Source organism: Hemitrygon akajei, chromosome 11, assembly GCF_048418815.1.
Source record: "Hemitrygon akajei chromosome 11, sHemAka1.3, whole genome shotgun sequence".
Classification (NCBI taxonomy): Eukaryota; Metazoa; Chordata; class Chondrichthyes; order Myliobatiformes; family Dasyatidae; genus Hemitrygon; species Hemitrygon akajei.
This window is the reverse complement of record NC_133134.1, coordinates 40,690,850-40,711,748: the sequence shown is the minus strand read 5'-3', so window position 1 is coordinate 40,711,748 and position 20,899 is coordinate 40,690,850. Positions and strand designations below refer to the sequence as shown.

The window sequence follows — 20,899 nt, the reverse complement described above, 5'->3', positions numbered from 1 at the left end:
GTGTTGTACGTTCTCCAATTTCCTTGATACAGATAGCGCAATGATAACCTTACAAGTAGTTCAGATACAAACATCTTCATAACAACACTTACACTTACATGATCACACTGTGTGATTCTGGTTTTCCAAAAGCTATTATTTTCATTATCATTGACTCCAATGCACAAATTAAGTCACAGTACTAGCAGCTTTTCTCCAAGTCCTTTCTTCCCTTACTTACAATTCACTTATTTCATTACCAATTGCAGCTACTTTTTAAGAACACGCCTCAAATCTGACTTAATCTGTTGCCATTGTGCTATGCATCCTGGGTTTTAAACTAAGCGAATTGTGCACAATCTGAACATTGGAACGACCGAGAAAGGTACAGAAAAAATTAAATTAGAAAGAGACTTACATAATTACAAGAAAAAAAAACGAAGCCCACAATGACACTGATAACCAAACTCTGAAAACTGTGAAGGATTAGTACAGTGAACACAGTGGAGACCTGAAACAGTAAGAGGATTTTCTTCTCACTCTTCTCCTTGGAACATCACAGAGCAGCTTGTATTGTGCAATGCAAAATCTACTGTTTTTAAATAGAGTCACAGATCACTACGACATAGAAACAGGCCCTTTGGCCCATCTAGTCTGTGCTGACCTACTATTCTACCTAATCCCATTGACCTGCACCTGGACCATAGCCTTCAATACCCTTCTTATCCATGTAACTATCCAACTTTCTTTTAAATGTTGAAATCAAGCCCACATCCACCACTTCCACTGGCAGCTTGTTCCACACTCTCACTACCCTCTAAGTGAAGCTCATGTTCCTCAAATATTTCACCTTTCACCCTTAACCTATGACCTCCAGTTCTAGTCTGATCCAACCTCAGTGGAAAAAGCCAGCTTGCATTTACCCTATCTATACCCCTTATAATTCTGTACAGCTCTATCAAATCTTTAGGACCATATCTAGCTCTGACACCACTATGAAGGAATTATAGATCTGTAATTCCAGATCCCTCTGCTTTTCCACAATCCACAGTGCCCTATCATTCACTGTGGAAATTCTACCCTGGTTTTTCTTCCCAAAATGCAACACTTCACATTTGACTACATTAAATTTCATCTTCCCATTTTTTCAGATGGAAAAATCCAGATCCCACTGCAAGCTTTGATAGCCTTCTTTTCTGTCCACTAAGGCCTTATCTTGATGTTATCGGCAAATCTGCTGATCCAGTTTACCAATTTATCATCCAGATCATTGACATAGATGACAAACAACAATGGTCCCTGCAGCACACCACTAGTAACAGCCCACCTGTCACAACCAACTCACTATCTGTTTTGGCACTCTGGTTCCCATACTCCTGCGACCCTAACTGACCACTCCTTCCACCCCCCCCCCCCCGCCCAAGTACAGCACGAGCAAACCTTCTTGCAAGGATATTAGTCCCCCTCTGGTTTAGGTGTAAATTGCCCCGCTGTACAGGACCCACCTTCCTGAAACAGAGCCCAATTAATTCAAAAATCTGAAGCCCTCTCTCCTGCACCATCTCCTTAACTGCATATTAGATAGTATAATTTTCCTATTTCTGGCCTCACTAGCAAATGGCATGGATACCAATACTGAAATCACAACCCTGGAGGTCTTGTCCTTTACCTTAGCAACTGACTCCTTGAACTAACTTGGTAGGACCTTGTCACCCTTCATACCTTTGTCATCAATATCGACGTGGACTATGACCTCTGCTCACCCTCCTACTTAAACACTCTGTGGACTCAATCTGAGATGTCCCTAACTCCGTCACCTGGAAATAAACATAGCATCTAGGATTCTCATTTTCATCCATAGAACCTCATGTCTGCTCCCCTAACCACTGAGTCCCCTCTCTCAACCCTACCCCATTCCCTTTTAAGCCACAGAGCCAGACTCCTAACCATTGTGGCTTTCCTATGTTAGGTCATCTCACCTCCAAACAGTATCCAAAGCAGTATGCTTGTTATTGAGGGGAACAGCCACAGAGGTACCCTGCAATGGCTGCCACCCTTTTTCCTCTCCTGACAATCATCTGTGTCCTGTGCCTTAGATGTCACTGTCTCCCTGTATCACCTATCAACCCTTCAGCTTTCCAAATGATTCTTGTTTATCCAGTTCCAGATCCAATTCCTTTACACAGCCTGTAAGACTCTGCTGCTGCATGCACATCATGCAGGTGTAGTCATCGGGGACACCAGAGGTCTCCCTTCTTCCCCACATCCCACAAGAGGAGCATTCCACTATCCAACTTGGCATTCCCGCACTGCTCTAATTGTGCAATGAGAATGAAAGGAACTTGCCTGAAATCTATTTACAGCCTCCTGAGCTTCTAGGAGCCAAAGCCTCAACTCCCCACACTAACACTGACCCACTCCAACAATGGCCTCTCTGCTTAAACCTATCTTCTCTTTATTGGCCCTTGCAAGGTGCCTAATTACCCTGCAATCTGTAATGTGCAGAATGTCTCGAATGTCCCTGCTTGCTTCTGCTTAAGTCTGTTATTCAACACAAGATACAATGCTGGATAGAAAACACCTATTACAATTGGGCGTCTCATACACACAAACACAAAAATCATAATTATCTTAACCTTCAAAGAAACCAATCTAAGATGATCTCTTTCTTTCTCTCCCTACTATAACTGGCTACTTCTCCTCCTACATCATCCCATTGGTATACAGTATTTCATATAACAGTGTAACCCAACTGTCCACATTCCCTTTGATGCAGCGAGCGGCACCATGAGTATCAGTTTACAAGTATTTTAATTAAAAAGCTGGTCCAGCTGAAACTGGATCCAGGCCACTATCTGGAATCACCAGCTGCCTGCCCACACTTACCTGGTCCAGATGTGGAGCACCAAGCAAACTCAGCCTCTGCACCCGAGAGGTGAGCAGCGTGGCACAGCAAGATCTCGGGATTTATAGCCAGGGCTCAAACATTCTCCCTCCCTGCACTCCAAAATTAACCTAGATCAGCCTTTCACGGAAGTAAAAGATAGGTGGAATATTATCTGAAATCAAATGACTATGACATGCAGAATATTTTTAAAACTTTAAAATTGCTGTGAATAAATTAAAAGTAATATTAAATGTTTATTAAGCCAGTATGAAATAATTAAAAATTAAGTTGAAATGAAAACAAATTTTTATTTTTTATTTTTTAAACTTACTGTTTTCCTCCTAATCTGCGGTCTAGAAATCTCTTTTCCAGTGAATAGGGACTGACAAGAGGTTAGGTGTGGCAGGTTCAGGATCGGAGAGGCAGCTTCCCCAGCTTTGTTAATCCCGTGCCTGTCAGAACCCTGAATCTGTAGCAGTTGGTTTCCGTGGTAGCAGTTGGGACTGCTGTCAACAGCTTGAATGATTAAACCCATAATTTTCTCTCCCACCTGCACAGCCAACCCCCCCTCCATCCCTGTAACATGATAACAGTGCTTCCAGAATTTTCTTACTGATAGATCAGGTACAAGCAATGGATAGACATGCAAAGACAGCATTTAAATTTCTGTTTGTAAACTTAATTGAGTCACTGAGAGGAGAGAAATGCAAGGCCCGGGAGTACTTAAAAAAGGGAAAACAACAGGGTCAACAAAGAGTGGAGAAGGCATTTTAGGGGCAATATAATGTATAGTGGTGGTTGTTAATGGACGAGCACTTAGTAAACTGAAACTAAAGGATTATCAAAAAACAACATCTATTTCACTCCTTCAGAGAGGGAGAAAGAATATGTGGGTGGGGTGGTTGTGTGGAGAAAATGAGGAAGCAATGACATAACTAAGTAAAGGAAAAATCTTGAGGATGAGGAGAGGGAAAGTGATCAGAACGTGGCAAAGAGAAACCACATTCTGACAAAGACAAGACTGAAACACAACCTAAATGGGGAGAGATTGCAGAAAACGGGCCTTTGGCAATGCTTTCTTCTGCCAGGGAGGAAACAGAGAAAAATAGCAACACATAACAAATAAAACAGACTCTTGCATTATATAAATTAAAAAAGCATGCAGCAGTAGCAGTAAGGCTACAGCCACCTGGTCAGTTAGTTAATAATTTGTGGCAATTAAAACCTACAGATTGTGATGCAAAATTCCCCATAGCCACAACTCTAGTCTGATCACATAAACATTATTTAAATGTGCAGTATAACTTATGTTAATTGGACACCAGATGAATAAGCATTTATTGGGACAAAAATATTACTCCTGGGGGTCCAAGTATGTGAAGTAAAATTAACCTTCAAAATTGAACACAGCAGCACTGAACAAAACTGCTCAAGAGCAGAACAGTTAAGACGCAGTAGGAAAAAAAAGTAACTCCCCCTTTGATTGCAGTCATATCATTTTCCATTCTTTTAACATAAACAGAACATGCCACAAAAATTAGATACGGCTGATGAACAGAGTTTTGAATGCGACCGACATACAAGGAAGACCAAGACATAACGTGTCAAACAATGAATGTAATACATGGGCAGTAACAATAATTCTACATCTAATTTTCCTTCACCCAAATTTTTGACTGAACATGTGGACTGCTGACAGCTAAGGAAGCTTCTGACCTGACCAAAAGATGAACTGGCTTTTTGAAATGATTCATAGGAATGCCTGGGCACTTGGCTACTTGCGGCCTGTTTAGAATTGCTGTAAGCAATTAGTTCACCGATACCTTTTTACGAAAACATAAATATATTCAGCTTTAATGAAATCACCTCCTTTCCCCATAAATTTAAATTCAAATTTAATTTCTTCAGCCACTATAGAAAAGATTTGAACCTAGTTTCTCCAGATTAATCCAAACTTCTGGATCACAAAACCACTATCGTAATGACAACACAATTATATTTTTTATTTACCACAGTGCTACATGTGGGACTTTACATGCATTTTACTGCCACACTTGTCAATGCAGAAAACAACTTAAAATCACAGGCTCTAATATCTTTGCAGCAACCCTAGTATTTAGTAACAATTGTTATGAAAATGGGAGCTCTCCATTTCATACGAAGGATTACAAATTATTTAACAATAAGATATAAAATTCACCCATCATTTCTGTAGTACATCTCCAAATCAGATTTCTGTAAATACACTGTATATGCTCACCTCAAGTCCTTCAACTGTTTGCAGTGTTTCAACATTTCACACAAGGCTGGCATGTAGGCAACATTCCCCAAGAGACCAAGGTTTGCTAGAGACAGCGTCTGCAGCTGCTGACACTTCAATCCTATGGCGATCAGACCTGACCCAGTGACAATGCCAGGAAGCTGAGCTAAAGTTAGAATGCGCAAGTACTGCAATTTTCCAATGAGCATCAATTCTTCATCTCGAATTCGCTGGGCTCGCTCACAGGGTGGTTGCATATTCCTAATGGCAGGCTCATTGCGAGGCACATTAGAGGAAAAACTGGACCCAATCAGTTCAAGCTCTTCTAAAAAGGCAAGGTTTTCTACCAAAGTTCCAAAAACAGTTGAAGGTACATTCAGTAACTGCTGCTCCTGAATATTCTTTGGATAGGTCGGAATGCCAATTCGAACCTTCTTCCCCAGACCCCGCCGCACTGACTGTGTACCCAGAGCAGACACTGTGTGATTTGGCAGCTTATCAACATTTTTGGCACTTTGCACAATGCAGCACACAGGGAGTGATAATGAACGCAACTGTTTCAATCTCGCTAACAGCAGGCACAAGTGTTTACCTGACCCCTCGGGACTGTGGTGGTGAGCTGCAGAAAGATTCAGGTGCTTCAGGTTAGGACAACAGTTTACCAGTGCTTCCACCACATCAAAATCAATATCATCTTTGGCCTTGCGAAAGACAGAGCAGTCTGACAGTAAGCAGTGGACACAGCCACTGAGATTCAAACTAACCAACGACTGAACATTTTTGCCACCATTAATTATTTGATGGCTCAGCTGGCAGCCAGAGAGTATGCAGTGGCTGAAGTTTAAATACACTGGGTTACTCAAGGTAATGGTATGCAGAAGTGAGGAGTGCAGAAGTGATGACCCATTCAACCAAGAACGAGGGAGTTGCAACGCTTCCAGACTGAAGTTTTTGGTCATGCAATCTAGGAAATTTCGCGTGGAGCATCCAGTGTCAACAAATATCCCAGGGACAGACAGGATAAAGGCATGCAGATTCTCAGGAGTCCGAATGCTCAGGACCGACAGGTAAAACCTCCCAACTTCTTGGTTAACGTAGCCTGGCGATAACCTTGCATAGAATACCTTGAGGTTTTGATAGTGGGGGATGTTGCTTTGTCCAACCATCAGCTGGCCCGAGAGCATTTCACCCTCCCGAGTCCGGTCAGGGATTTCAAAGTAAAGCAACAGCCGCTCCAAATTGGTACAACAGGGGACAATGCCGTAGGAAGGGGTGAACAACGTCTGCTTGAGCTCAGTCACTTTGCCAAGAGTTGCCTTACATTCACTGCTAAGCTGGCCAACATCAAATCCTTTGTTGACATCTAAAGCAAGCGAGCGGAGATTCCGTAGTACAGACAGCATCCTAGAGAGTCGCAGCGATGTCATGGGGCATCCCGTCAGATCAAGTTTCAGGATGTTTTTGCACTTTGCCACCAGATCGATGGTTGAGCCAGACAACCAATAGCAGCCACTCAGTTTCAACAACTGAATGTTACTGGCGATTTCTTTCAGTAGTGAGGTCACCTTTGCATCATTTTCCTAGGAAAGAAAAGTAAGAGTTTAGTTTAGTACTGTACTATGAAAACAAGAAATATTTTAAGAAGAAACTCATTTATCACAAAAATCACTATTTCCTTATGGGTCAAGGTAACACTTTGTCAATTTGATTATTGTCTGTGCTGTGTTCCAAACTTCTGCATTCATTTTATCTTAACTACCTCACAAATGCAACTCCTCAGCCATCAAAAAAAAACTTGCCAATAGGTGAAAACTTGGCAACTTCGTTCAAAGGTCATTTATTGTAACAAAGGTTTGTAATTGTATCCAGAAAATCCAAGTTCAGAGCATGGATTATAGTTCAAGCCACTATTGAAAGCACTGCATCTTTGGGTTAGGGAGTAGAAACACAAATAATGGATAAAGAATATTATTTGCATGCCCTGTCAAACAAACAAATGAATTAAAAGCAAGTTTAGGAACACTTAGCCTCTTTAGCCTGCAATGCCATTCAGTAAGATTACAGCTAATTCTGCGTGCTTCTCTGGTTGGCAATCGGTGGTCAGCTGGGCTCGCAATTGTTGATGATATACATTAATGATCCGGAAGAGGAGACCAATTATAGTGTTTCTAAGTTTGCTGATGACACTAAATTGAGTGGAAAAGCAAACTGAGCAGAACACGGAGAGTCTGCAGAGAGATATAGATAGGTTAAGTGAGTGGGCAAGGGTCTGGCAGACAGAGTACAATGTTGGTAAATGCAAGGTCAACCACTTTGGAAGGAAACATGGAAGATCAGATTATCATTTAAATGGTAAGAGACTGCAGCATGCTCCTGTGCAGGACTTGGGAGTGCTTGTGCATGAATCACAAAAGGTTAGTTTGTAGGTGCAGCAGGCTATCAAGAAGGCAAAAGGAATGTTGGCCTTTAGTGCTAAAGGGATTGAATTTAAGAGAGGGGAGGTTATGCTACAACTGTACAGGGTACTGGTGAGGCTGCATCTGGAGTACCACGTGCGGATCTGATCTCCTTACTTGAGGAAGAATATACTGGCTTTGGAGGTGATGCAGAGGAGGTTCACCAGGTTAATTCCAGAGATGAGGGGGTTAGACTATGAGTAACCTGGGACAGTACTCACTGGAATTCAGAAGGATGAGAGAAGATCTTATAGAAATATATAAAATTATGAAAGGGATAGATAGAGGCAGGAAAGTTGTTTCCACTGGTAGGTGAGGTTAGAACTAAGGGATATAGTCTCAAGATTCGGGGGAGTAAATCTAGGACAGAGATGTGAAGGAACTTCTTTTCCCAAAGAGTGTTGAACCTGTGCAATTTTCTGTCCAATGAAGCAGTGGAGGCTACCTCAGTACATATATTTAAGACAAGGTTGGATAGATTTTTGCATAGGGGAATTAAGGGTTATGAGGAAAAGGCACATAGGTGGAGGTGAGTCCATGGTCAGATATCTTACTGAATGGCGGAGCAGGCTCGACGGGCCAGATGATCTACTCCTGCTCTCTTTTCTTATGTAAACTCAACTGTTAATTCCTATCAACCCATAATAAGCTCTTGTTAATAAGGGATCTATCTGCCTGTTCTTTAAAAATACTCACTGCTGCCAATGCCTTTGAGGGACAAAATAAAAAGCTCTTGACGTCAGCACTTCAGAGAATTTATCCTAGGCCAAAACACTTAATGCAATCATGAAGATGGCACGCCAGCAGCTCTATCTCATTACGTATTTGAGGAGATTGGGTATGTCACCACTCTTGCAAACTTCTACAGGTGTATGATGGAGCACAGTCTGACAGGTTGCATCACATGTTCCAATGCACAGAATTACAAGAGGCTCCATCAAGGACATCAAGGACAAGAAGATACAAACCTTCTGCCATCAAGGACATCTTCAAGAGGCAGTGCCTCAAGACAGCAATATCCATCACTAGAGACCTTCACCAACTGAGCAATGCCCCCCTCATGTTCCTACCATTAGGTAGGTGGTATAAGAGCCTAAAGACCCACATTCATTTACTTAGGAACAGCTTCTTCCCCTCTGCCATCAGATTTCTGAATAGTCCATAAACTGATGAACATTACCTTCTTATTTCTCTTCTTTTTCATTTATCTTGCAATTTATTGTAATTAAGAAAATGAATCTCAGGCTTGTAAATGGTGACATACATGTATTTTGATAATAAATTTACTTTGAACTTTAATATTTATCTTTGCAAAAAAAAGAGCATTCAGTCTGTCTTAAATGGCAACCTCTTATTTTTAAAGAGACACCTAGTTTCAGATTCTACCATAACAGAAATATCTTTTTTGAATTCTCCTCACCAAAACTGCTTAGGATCTTAAATATTTCAATCAATTCCCTCAATTTTGCTCCCCAGCCCCAATACTCACTCTCCTAAGCAGATTCAGGCTTGGATTGTCCGATGTTTCCTCATTACACAAGGATAAGGAGGATTCAGACATCTGAATCCCAGCAGATTAATTTTGGTTTAAGGCCCACACATAGACACAGATGCAACAGAACACATACTTAGTGACGTGTGCACAGTTGTTCATCACTGTGAGATGGCAACTGAATTTTCTGAAGCTTTCCCACAAATATAGTCTACAAAGACAACTGAAAACATAACTTTCAATGCCATATTCTAGGATTCATTGCAAATAGTTATTCATTCTGACAAAATTCAAAAGCACCAATAATAGCACTTCCATTTTCCAGGCTTGCAAAGGTCACAAACAATATGTAATCATTATCTTTGCCTGCACCATTCACAGCCATAGGCAAGTACAATAATGCAAAATACAGTAACAAACATTGGGATAACAGAGGGTATTTTATATTCACATTTTTGATGATTAGCTTTGAATAAATGGAACTATTGCAAGAGATCTATCCAGTTAAACAGAATAGACAAAATCCTCCGTTCCTGCATTAAGTAAGAAAGCAACAGAATAGAATTGGTGTTACTACATAAATATTAGTTCTCAATGTTAATCTTCAAGTTCATATTAACAAGATCACTTCCAAGCCTTTGACCTTGGTAGAAAAGATAGCCAGCATGTTTCGTTAAGATTGGAAGTGATGAGTGGATAGACGATGACCCCAAAGAGAAAGTGAGCAAAATCACAAACTGGATGATCTGCCCCTGCTGTCATTAAGCGCTTTGGAGGAGGACACAAAACAAGGAGACGTTATCATAGCTCAGATAAATGAAGATGTAGAATAAGTTTAGATGAGCAAGGAAAGAATTTACAGGTGCATCACCAGCAGGGCAGCCACACTGAGGGATAGCAAGAAAAGTAAAGGTGGAGCTGCAAGAAAGCTCTATCAACTACTGTGGGCAACTTAGCCTTGATAAAAATCATACAAATCAAAGTGGCAAAGGTAGCCTAAAGAATATATTCAGGACAGTTCCTTTGAAGAATATGCTCTGGAATCATCCAGGGAACAGGCCATTTTATAGGCAATGACATGGATTATTGACTTCAGAATAAACGATCATCTGGGTAAGAGTGATCACAACATGATGGAACTGCATATTCACTTTGAAAGTGAAGAACTTAGGACTGAAACTTGCGTCTTGACCTTTAATAAAAGCAGCTTCCCAGGTACAAAGGCAGAGTCAGCTAAAGTGGTCTGAGAAGATAAATTAACAGATAAGAGTGCAGATAAGTAGTGGCATTATCATTGAGATATTTCAGTTTTGAATAAATATATATTCCATTGAGAAATAAAGATTAAAAGAGGAGCAATCCATCTACAGCTATCGAAGGATAGTGTCAGATTGAAAGGAACAGCAAATAATATTACAAAGATTAGTGGCAATTCAGAAAATTGGGAAAAATATTAGAGCTCAGCAAAGGATAACTAAAAGGAGAAAATCAATGATAAGTCTAAAGTACCAAGAAATATAAAATCCAACAATAAGAGCTACTACAAATACATAAAAGAAAGCAGCTTTGCAGGATGAGATAAGGGAATTAATAATGGGAAAGAGAAAGGGCAAGACCTTGAACATATACTTTGAATCTGTTTAACTAGAAGATTAAAAGCAATACAATAAAAGTGGAAAATCGAGGGAAGAAAGGAAGTGGAAGCAAACAGAATAAAGGCCAAACCAGAAAAGAAGTATTCAAACAGACCTAAAGGCTGAGAAGAGCTCCAGAACCAATAGCCTGCATCCCAGGGTACAAAAAGAGAAAGATCAATGCAAATAGTTCTGACTCTGTAAAATTCTCTAGATTCTGGATGTGAAGAAAATTTAAACAATAAATTTAATTCAAGAAATGAAAGAAACAGAAAGCAGTAAACTAAAGGTCAGTCAGCCTCACATCTGTCATTGAGAAAATGCTAAATCCATCATTTAAAGCAGGTCATTGTTAGACCCTCCCTGGGTTATGATCACCCAGACATACAAACAAACTCCCATAATTATTATTAAATTCCAATGAGAACTAGTCAAAGAATCATAAACACAAGAAATTCTGCAGATGCTGGAAATCTAAGGCAACACACAAACTGCTGGAGGAACTCAGCAGGTCAGGCAGCATCTACGGAAATGGATGAAGAATCAACGTTTCCAACTGAGGCCCTTTGTCAGGACTGGAAAGGAAGGGGGAAGACAACTGGAAAAAAAGGTGGGAGAAAGGGAAGAAGGATAGCTGGAAGGTGATAGATGAAGTCAGGTGGGTAGGAAAGATTAAGGGCTGGAGAGGAAGAATACTGATCGGAGACAAGAGGAGACCGCAGGAGAAAGGCAATGAGGAGGGAACCCAAGGGGAGGTGAAAAGAGGTTAAAGGGCCAGAGTGGAAAATAGAAGAAGAGGGGAGTGGGAAGGGAAACTGATTTTTTACTGGGAAAAAAAATCTACATTCATGTCATCAGGTTAGAAACTGCCTAGACAGAATATAATGTGTTGCTCCTCCACCCTGAGTGTGGCTTTATCATGGCACAATAGGAGGCCATGGACTGACATGGCAGAATGGAAATCCGAATTAAAATGCTTGACCATTGGAAAGTTCTGCTTTTGGTGGAGGTGCTTGAAAAAGCGGTCCTCCAATTTAGAACAGGTCTCACCAATGTAGAGGAAGCCACATCAGACACAATAGACAACCCTAGCAGAATCACAGGTGAAGTGTTGCCATACCTGGAAGCACTGTTTGGGGCCCTGAATGGAGGTGAAAGAAAAGGTGAATGGGCAGGTGTAGCACTTTGGCCACATGCAGGGATAAGAGCCAGGAGGGAGATAAGTGGGGAGGGGTGAATGGACAAGGGAACCATGGAGGGACCGATCCCTGAAGAAAGCAGATAGGTTTAATATCTACTATTCGTGATAAGTTAGTAATCTTGAGGCATGCCCCCTTCGATAAAATTAGAACTGCCTGGGAGCATGATTTAAGTATTTCTTTATCGATTCAATTCTTAAGTCTGTTAACTCAACCTCTTCATGTGCTTGCCACTGCCTTTTGCAGTTTAAGGTTGTACATGGGGCTCATAAGTCTAAAACTAAATTATCGCAGTTTTATCCTGACATTAGTCCCGTTTGTGACAAGTGTAAAGGGGGCGAGGCTTCTCTTATTCATATGTACTGGGCTTGTCCTAGTCTAGAGAAATTCTGGAGAGAAGTTTTTTTAAAACTTTATCCCATATTCTTAATTGTCACTCAGAACCTAACCCTCTGATTGCTCTTTTTGGCATCTTGGGTGAAGTAGACGTGCATTTGAGTCCGACTGAACGTCGAACATTATCTTTTGCCTCTCTTTTGGCTTGACAGTTGGTTCTTCTCAGGTGGAGAGATGTTGCCCCACCCACCCATACTCAATGGCTTAGTGATATTATGTCCTGTTTTGACCTTGAAAAGATTCATTATTCACTTCTCAATTCAGACATAAAGTTTCATAAGGTGTGGGGACCTTTTCTTGAATACTTTCGTAACTCCTCTTTAGATAAAGTTTACCCTTTTTTTGCACTATAATCCCTTACTTTCAGATTATTTTGTAAGTTTTATGGTTTTTTTTAATGTGAATTACATTATAGTTTCGGTAGTAGGCTTTATATTTTCTTTTTTTTTAATGTAACTCTTTTTTTATTACAGCTCTGTGGGGTTGAACGCTCCGATTAATTTTTCTTTTACACATTGAAGTGGTTGGCCTGAAGTTTTGTAGTGGGAGGCTAGGGAGGATACTAACTTTATATGATATTATTTTGGGTGCTTTTGCCTTATTATTATGAATTATATATTAGACATTTGTTTTACACTGTTTAAATTTCCATTTTGTTATTGGGTTTTTTTGTAGTTGTAGAAACTCAAAAAAATTAATAAAAAAAGAAAGCAGATAGGTGGGGGAGAAGGTAAAGATAAGTTTGGTGGTAGGATCCCTTTGGAGACGTTGGACATTGCGGAGGATGATGTGTTGGATGCAAAGGCTCGTGGAGTGATAGGTAAAGAAAAGATGAACTCTATCACTGTTAAGGCGGCGAGAAGATGGGGTGAGCATGGATGTTTGGGAAATGGAAAGATTTGTGGGTGAGGGCAGCAGCAATGGTGGAGGAAGGGAAACCCCGTTCTTTGAAGGAGGATATCTGTGATGTCCTAGAAAGTCGCATTGTGGTAACAGATGCAGAGGAAACAAAGGAACTGAGAAAAGGAAATAGCATTTTTACAGGAGACAGGGTGGGAAGAGGTATAGTTAAGATACCCCTAGGAATCAGTAGGTTTATAAAATATATCAGTTGACAGCTTCTCCTGAGATGGAGACAGAGGTGTCAAATAAGGGGAGGGAGGTGTCAGAAATGGACCAAGTGAATTTAAGGGCAGGGTGGAAGATGGAGGCAAAGTTGTTTAAATTGATCAGCTCATCATGGGTGCATGAAGCAACACCAATGCAGTCATTAACATAGTGGAGGAAGAGTTGGAGATCATTATCAGTGAACGCTTGGAACATGGACTGTTTTAGGAAAGGGCAGGCATGGCTGAGGCCTACGCACATGCCCATGGCTACCTCGTGAGTCTAGAAAATGTGGGAAGAGCTGAAGAAAAAATTGTTAAGGGTGAGGACCAGTTCTGGCAGATGGAGGTGGGTGGTGGTGGAGGGGAACTGGCTGGTTCTTTGATTGAGAAAGAAGCAGAGAGCTTTGAAAAAAGTATACATGTGACCTCCTCACAATAACTGGATACCATTTTTGGTAAGGCTTTTTAGTTAGGAGAGTTGCTTTGGAAATTGACAAGCAATCACTTCCACTAATATTTGTGCAAGGATGCTCTATTAAACAACATAACATCACTTATAACCATATAACAATCACAGCACAGAAACAGGCCATTCCGGCCCTCCTTTTTATACTTCAAGCCCATCAAAAAGAATTTCAGGATGTACAGTGGCATGCAAAAGTTTGGGCACCCCAAGAGATTTGAGCTCTCAGGTAACCTTTACCAAGGTCTCAGACCTTAATTGGCTTGTTAGAGCTATGGCTTGTTCACAGTCATCGTTAGGAAAGGCCAGGTGATGCAAATTCAAAGCTTTATAAATACCCTGACTCCTCAAACCTTGTCCCAACAATCAGCTGCCTAGAACTCCGAAAATTAAAATAAATGATGCCCACAAAGCAGGAGAAGGCTATAAGAAGATAGTTTTCAGGTAGCCGTTTCCTCAGTTTGAAATGTAATTAAGAAATGGCAGTTAACAGGAATGGTGGAGGTCAAGTTGAGGTCTGGAAGACCAAGAAAACTTTCCGAGAGAACTGCTCGTAGGATTGTTAGAGAGGCAAATCAAAACCACCGTTTGACTGCAAAAGACCTTCAGGAAGATTTAGCAGACTCTGGAGTGGTAGTGCACTGTTCTACTGTGCAGCAACACCTGCACAAATATGACCTTCATGGAAGAGTCATCAGAAGAAAACCTTTCCTGCATCCTCACCATAAAATTCAGCATCAGAAGTTTGCAAAGGAACATCTAAACAAGCCTGATGCATTTTGGAACAAATCCTGTGGACTGATGAAGTTAAAATAGAACTTTTTGGCTGCAATGAGCAAAGGTATGTTTGGAGAAAAAAGGGTGCAGAATTTCATGAAAAGAACACCTCTCCAACTGTTAAGCAAGGGGGGTGGATCGATCATGCTTTGGGCTTGTGTTGCAGCCAGTGGCACAGGGAACATTTCACTGGTAGAGCGAAGAATGAATTCAATTAAATACCAGCAAATTCTGGAAGCAAACATCACACCATCTGTAAAAAAGCTGAAGATGAAAAGAGGATAGCTTCTACAACAGGATAATGATCCTAAACACACCTCAAAATCCACAATGGACTACCTCAAGAGGCACAAGCTGAAGGTTTTGCCATGGCCCTCACAGTCCTCCGACCTAAACATCATTGAAAATCTGTGGATAGACCTCAAAAGAGCAGTGCATGCAATACGGCCCAAGAATCTCACAGAACTAGCCTTTTGCAAGGAAGAATGGGTGAAAATCCCCCAATAAAGAACTGAAAGACTCTTAGCTGGCTACAGAAAGCATTTATGAGCTGTGATACTTGCCAAAGGGGGTGCTACTAAGTACTGACCATGCAGGATGCCCAAACTTTTGCTTCGGGCCCTTTTCCTTTTTTTGTTATTTTGAAACTGTAAAATAAAGTAATTTTGCTTAAAATATTAAAGAAATGTGTCATCTTTAACTTTATGCCTTTTGGAAATCAGGTAATCTTTTACTCACTTAGCTATTCACAGTAACAGAAATTTTGACCGGGGTGCCCAAACTTCTGCATGCCACTGTATATTGTATACATTTCTCTGACATTAAATGTACCCATTAACCTATTGAAACTGAGCATGGGGCATTCCAATTCTGTACCCCTGTAATGTGAATTAGCTCTCATCAACAGCATTCATATCCAAAGAGACATGGTTTCCATATTAAGTGATGTTGTGCATTTTCAGATTTATTAACAATATCAACCTATCGATGTCAATAAAAATGGAGCCCGTTCTTAGCTTGGAGGTGGCCTGTAAATATCAAGGTGCCTCTTAAATGTCGTTTAAAAAAAATGTCATTACTGTTTCTGCCTCTACCACCTCACCTGAATCTCCTCTGGCAGATTATTTCAAATACCAATTACTCTTTGTGTTAAACATTTATCCCTCAGATTCCCTTTAAAGCACCTCTCTTCCACCTTAACCCTTGGACCACTAATTTGAGACACAGCAATCATGGGAAACAGATGGCCATCAACCTTATCAATTACATCTATCATTTTATATACCTCCATCATGTCGCCTCTTAGCCGACTTCACTCCAGGGAAACAGACCCACCCAACCAATCTCTCCTAATATCACAAGTCCTCTAATCAAGTGCCAGTTTATTGCCATCTAACTGTACATATATACAGTCAAACAATGTTCTTCTGCTGTTCCAGGCAACATCCTTGTGAATCTTTTCTGTACTCGCTCTGTCTGATCATGTCCTTCTTATAGTGTGGTCTGCTAAACTCACCATGGATTCCATGTTCTCTAACCTTCCACATCATACAGAAACTTGTCAAAAGCCTTACTAAAGCCACAACATCTACCACCCTAACCTCAATTTTCTTGGTCACCTCTTAAAAAAAAACTCAATCAAATTCATGAGACACAATTCCCCTTGCACAAAGCCACATTAATTATTCTTAATCAGTCCTCGTCTTTCCAAATGCAAATGGATCCCATCCCTAACTATTGCAGTAACTTTTCCCACCAGAGAGGCAAGGCTCACTGGCCTGCAGTTTCCTTGCTTCTGTACAGCCATTCCACCAGACAGGCTGGGAGGGCAGCTGCTCCCCCTATCCTAGGTAATTGATAAGCCCAGTCCTCCTAACCCTCAATGGGGCAGGTACTTTCTGTCCCTGTAAACTGATAACCCTACACTCCTGACTTCATCCCCTACCCCTCCCTAAGGTAGGGTAAAGAATCAGGAATTCATTTTCCCCATTCACGACCATATTATTAATACTACAATCATGTTAGCTAGTAACACTTTCCCAAAATCATAAAAAGCTTGATGCACCTCATCATCCAAGTGTCCAGACTTGTATGCATAATTTTATACTATCCATTGTGCTTACAAATGAGTTGCAAGGTTAGCAAAAGATTTTTGTTTAAAAAGCACATTCAATTTAAACAGCATATTGTTGGTTACTATGATTTAGGTATCACAAGCAAAATTGGCAATTAATTGGAACTGTTTGGTGGATTTTAAAGTCAACTGCAATGAAACAATATTACATAAGACAAATTTTAGATTTTTATAATTAACAATTCAAAATAAAGAATAATAGGCAATATTTTTGATGTTGCCTAGATAGAGAAGCAGGTACAATATAGAAACGTAGAAGGAAAAAATTGTAGGTTTTTAAAAATCAAAATGAAGGACCTCAACATGATCTCGACAGCACAACTGACCTTGACCTTAAAATCCTTGAAATAAACAATGAAAACAAGTGTCCAACCTCAAACCCCCCCCCCTCCCAAGTAATTGTTTTCCTGAATGTGAAATATGGACATTAAGTACAGTAATTGGTTTTTCTTCAGATCATTCCAATTTTTGTATTAAAATTAGATTATCCAACAGCATGAAAAGCAAACAAGGTGAAGTTAACTTCTGACAAGAAGTTGCAATTAGTTAGTAACTACTTTTCCTCCACAGGAGGAAGGGCTTGTCAGACCAACAAGCACTTCCAGCATCTGCTCTTTGCATTTCAGAGAACCTCATCACAGTCATTACCCCCAGTCACAATCTGTTAATTTCCTCACACTGGCAGCACCAAGTTCCATGTCACAACTACTTCACTTAATTTCTACACTGACTCCTACCTGTCCAAATATTAGCCTACTAATCAGGAATAGAAAAATAGAAATACTTTTCAACTATTTTCATTTCCAAAGCTATCTTTTTTGGTTCCTAATTTACCTCGACAAAGAAACACACTTGACCTAAAAAGTTCATTTTATTTCTCCTTCCACAGATGCTGCCTGACCTGCTGAGTGCTCAGTGTTTTCTGTTTTTACTTTAGGTTCCCAATATCTACAGTTCTTTCGTTCTCATCTCCCTTCGTTATGCTGACATTTTCATTGAGCAACATCAGACTCTTTGCCACGGTAAGCATCAGCACACCTTAGCATCAAAATCGGCCAATTTGAACCTCTGTGTGGTTCTCTTAATTTACCTGTTGTCAAAACAACCATCCTTGTTTTTGTGTTGCCCACACTTGATTATTACAGCTTTCTGGCTGACTTGCTTCATTCTTCTCATCCAACACTTGGGGACCAATGTTCCATTGTCTCTGCCCTAATTACATTTTCCTATTCACACTTCGCCCTGCTGCCTCTGACCTGAATTGCTTCTGTAAACAATGCCACACTATTTAAATTCCTATTGTCTTGTCTAAAGCTTAGTCACACCCATCCCCATGTCTATATTCTCCTGGCTATAACCCTCCAAGATACCAATGCTCCTCTGTTTATCTTTAGATGTCGTAACTCACCAATGCCACATATGCCATCAGCTGCCAAGACCCTCAACTCAGAAAATCCCTCGCTAAACCCTTTGGTCTTTTCCCCCCCCTATTCTCTGTAAGCATCTAAAAATCTAATTTACTTATACAACTTTTGCCAATTGTCGTAAAATAATTATTATGTAGACAAATATCAGATTTTGTGTAATCACCCCCGAAACAAAAACACTTGGACTATTTTCCTGATTTAAAGCAGTTGTTAGAATGTAATAGCTAGAATTGCATTACTGGTGCCACAGGGTTCTAATTATGTCGCAGTGAACCGTGATCCCAGCCTGGTAAGGACGAGTGTTTACCTGGTACTCTTTGTGCAGAGAGATATAGTTGACCAGGCTCTTATCCACACAGAGGGCCGCTAACTTTCTGCACACTTTCCTGACATTCAACAGCAGGTCACAGCTGGGCACGAAACCCAGTATGTTCAGTAGGATCTCGTCCGAAAACTCGGTCAGGTTAAGGGATCCTCCTGGCTTCTGCTCGGGCTCTTGTCCCTGCTCTGTCGGTTTCTGCCTTTGCTCTGGGTCCGGGTCCGGATCCGGATCCAGGTGCAACTCCAGATCTAGCTCCAAATCCTGCTCCGGGTCCTCCCCGCTCTCCATCACCCTTCAACACTCACTCTGCACCTGCAGGCCGGGGATGGGCGACCTCCCCCAGCCAAGCAAATGTTCAAAAACAACAAATTATGCTTGCTTATATTTTAGAACGGCTTTGGAAATAACACCCACAATAGCGTCGGGTGCACTGTCCCGGCACGGAGAAACTAACGGCGTCGCTCCGGAACTTGATGGGCGCCCACGCAGCCCTGTTTCCGGTGAACGCAGCCCGGCCGAGCGCGGAGACAGCGCCGCCGTCCGAGGCTGTTCAGCCCGTCTCCTTGAACCGAGGCCGCAGCGCCGCCCTTCCTTCGACAGCCCTCCCTCCCTCCCTCTTGTGAGGCGCAGAGTAAATTACGAAAGCCTGCAAAATAATAAAGGAGCGCACTCATCAGCCCAGGTTAGAGATATATTCCACTCTTATGTAGGAATTTGTTTCACTGAATTAAAAGTATACCTGCGATATGGCTTCGTCTCCGACTGAGGATGGACTCCAGTCTGTGAGATGTCCAACAATCATGCCATCTGTTAGGAACCATGTGTCACCTTATCGGTGTCAGGTAGTCCCGTTGCCCGATTCACTTTCATAGAATACTAAAGCACAGTAAATGAACATCCAGCCTTTCGTGCTAAAGCTGGTCATACTCAATTCAACCTGTGAATATTTGCATTTGAAGTTTCTATCGAAGTTATTTCCAGCATACTATCTCAAATTCAAATAAATTTATTATAAAAGTCACCACACACAACCCTGAGATTCATTTTCTTGTGGGCTGCCGCAGTAAGTACAAGAAACACAAAAGAATCCGTGAAAGACCTCACCCAATACGATGGACTACAACCAACGTGCAAAAAGATAATCAACCATGCAAATACAAAAAAAAAGAATTGATTAATTAACAAACATACAAATAAGCAAGCAATAAATACCAACAGCATGAGATGAGGAATCCTTGAAAGTGAATCAATAGATTGTGGAACAATTCAGTGATGGGGTGAGTGAAGTTATCCCCTCTGGTTCAAGAGCCTGATGGTTGAGGGGTAATAACTATTCCTGAACCTGGTGGTGTGGGTCCTGAGGCTTCTGTATGTCTTCCTGATGGCAGCAATGAGAAGAGAGCATAGTCTGGACAGTGGGTTCTTTGATGATGGTTGCTGCTTTCTTGCAACAGTACTCTGTATACTTGTGCTCCGTGGTGTGGAGAGTTTTACCCACCATGGACTGGGCCATATCCACAACTTTTTGTCAGCTTTCTCTACCAGGCTATTTGTGTTTCCAAACCAAGCCATGATGCAACCAGTCAATATACTCTCCACTACACATCTATAGAAGTTTGGCAAAGTTTTAGAAGACATGCTGAATCTTTGCAAACTTCTGAGGAAGTAGAGGTGCTGCCATGCTTTCTTCATAAGATCACTTATGTGCTGGATCCAGGACAGATCCCCTGAAATGATAACACAGGGATCTGAAGTTGCTGACCCTTAGTACCTCCGATTCCCCCAATGAGGACTTCCAGTTTCCTCCTTCTGATCCTTGGTTTTGCTGACATTGAGTGAGAGGTTGTCCTGGCACCGCTCAGCCAGATTTTCAGTCTCCCTTCTTTATGCTGATTCGACACCATCTTTGACTTAGTCAATGGATTCCAAGATCATAACAACCATTAAAGTTAAAAGGGTCAAACGCAAGCTCCACTACAGACACCCAGTCTGGGAATGAGTGCTGAGTACTGTTAGAATTAACAACTCATAATTGCAGTGTTAAACTTAAGTTCCATCTGTCCATTCAGATTTTTATAAAAGCATTAGTTTAAAAAAGCATGAGAGATTCTCTCCAGTATTATGTCCAAAATTTATCCCTCAAGCTATGTCACTATTATTGGGTTGTTTTTCAGAAGATTATGTTATGTGCAATTGACTGCAGTATTTCTACATTACAGCATTGTATTCCACTGACATTAAATTGCATTTTGTGTGTCTAGTGGATGTGAAAAATGCTATATAAATGATAGGCCAATCCATTTTACTTTATCAGGATCTTTGACTTGTACCAAAATTGAAATCTGCAATTTTCCTAATGGCAAT

The 20,899-nt window shown here is 41.0% G+C and overlaps 1 protein-coding gene across 1 annotated transcript in view; it reads right to left on the bottom strand.

The window, feature by feature from the left end:
• Window positions 1-19,020, bottom strand: part of fbxl18 (F-box and leucine-rich repeat protein 18) — a 45,461-nt gene extending 26,441 nt beyond the window's left edge. The window contains exons 1-2 of the mRNA XM_073060677.1: window positions 18,521-19,020; window positions 5,127-6,706 (exon numbers count right to left, since the gene is read on the bottom strand). Coding sequence (XP_072916778.1) covers window positions 5,127-6,706; window positions 18,521-18,823 — 1,883 coding nt within the window. The 5' untranslated portion in view covers window positions 18,824-19,020. The remainder of the gene's footprint in view (window positions 1-5,126; window positions 6,707-18,520) is intronic.
• Between the last annotated feature and the right edge of the window lie 1,879 nt (window positions 19,021-20,899).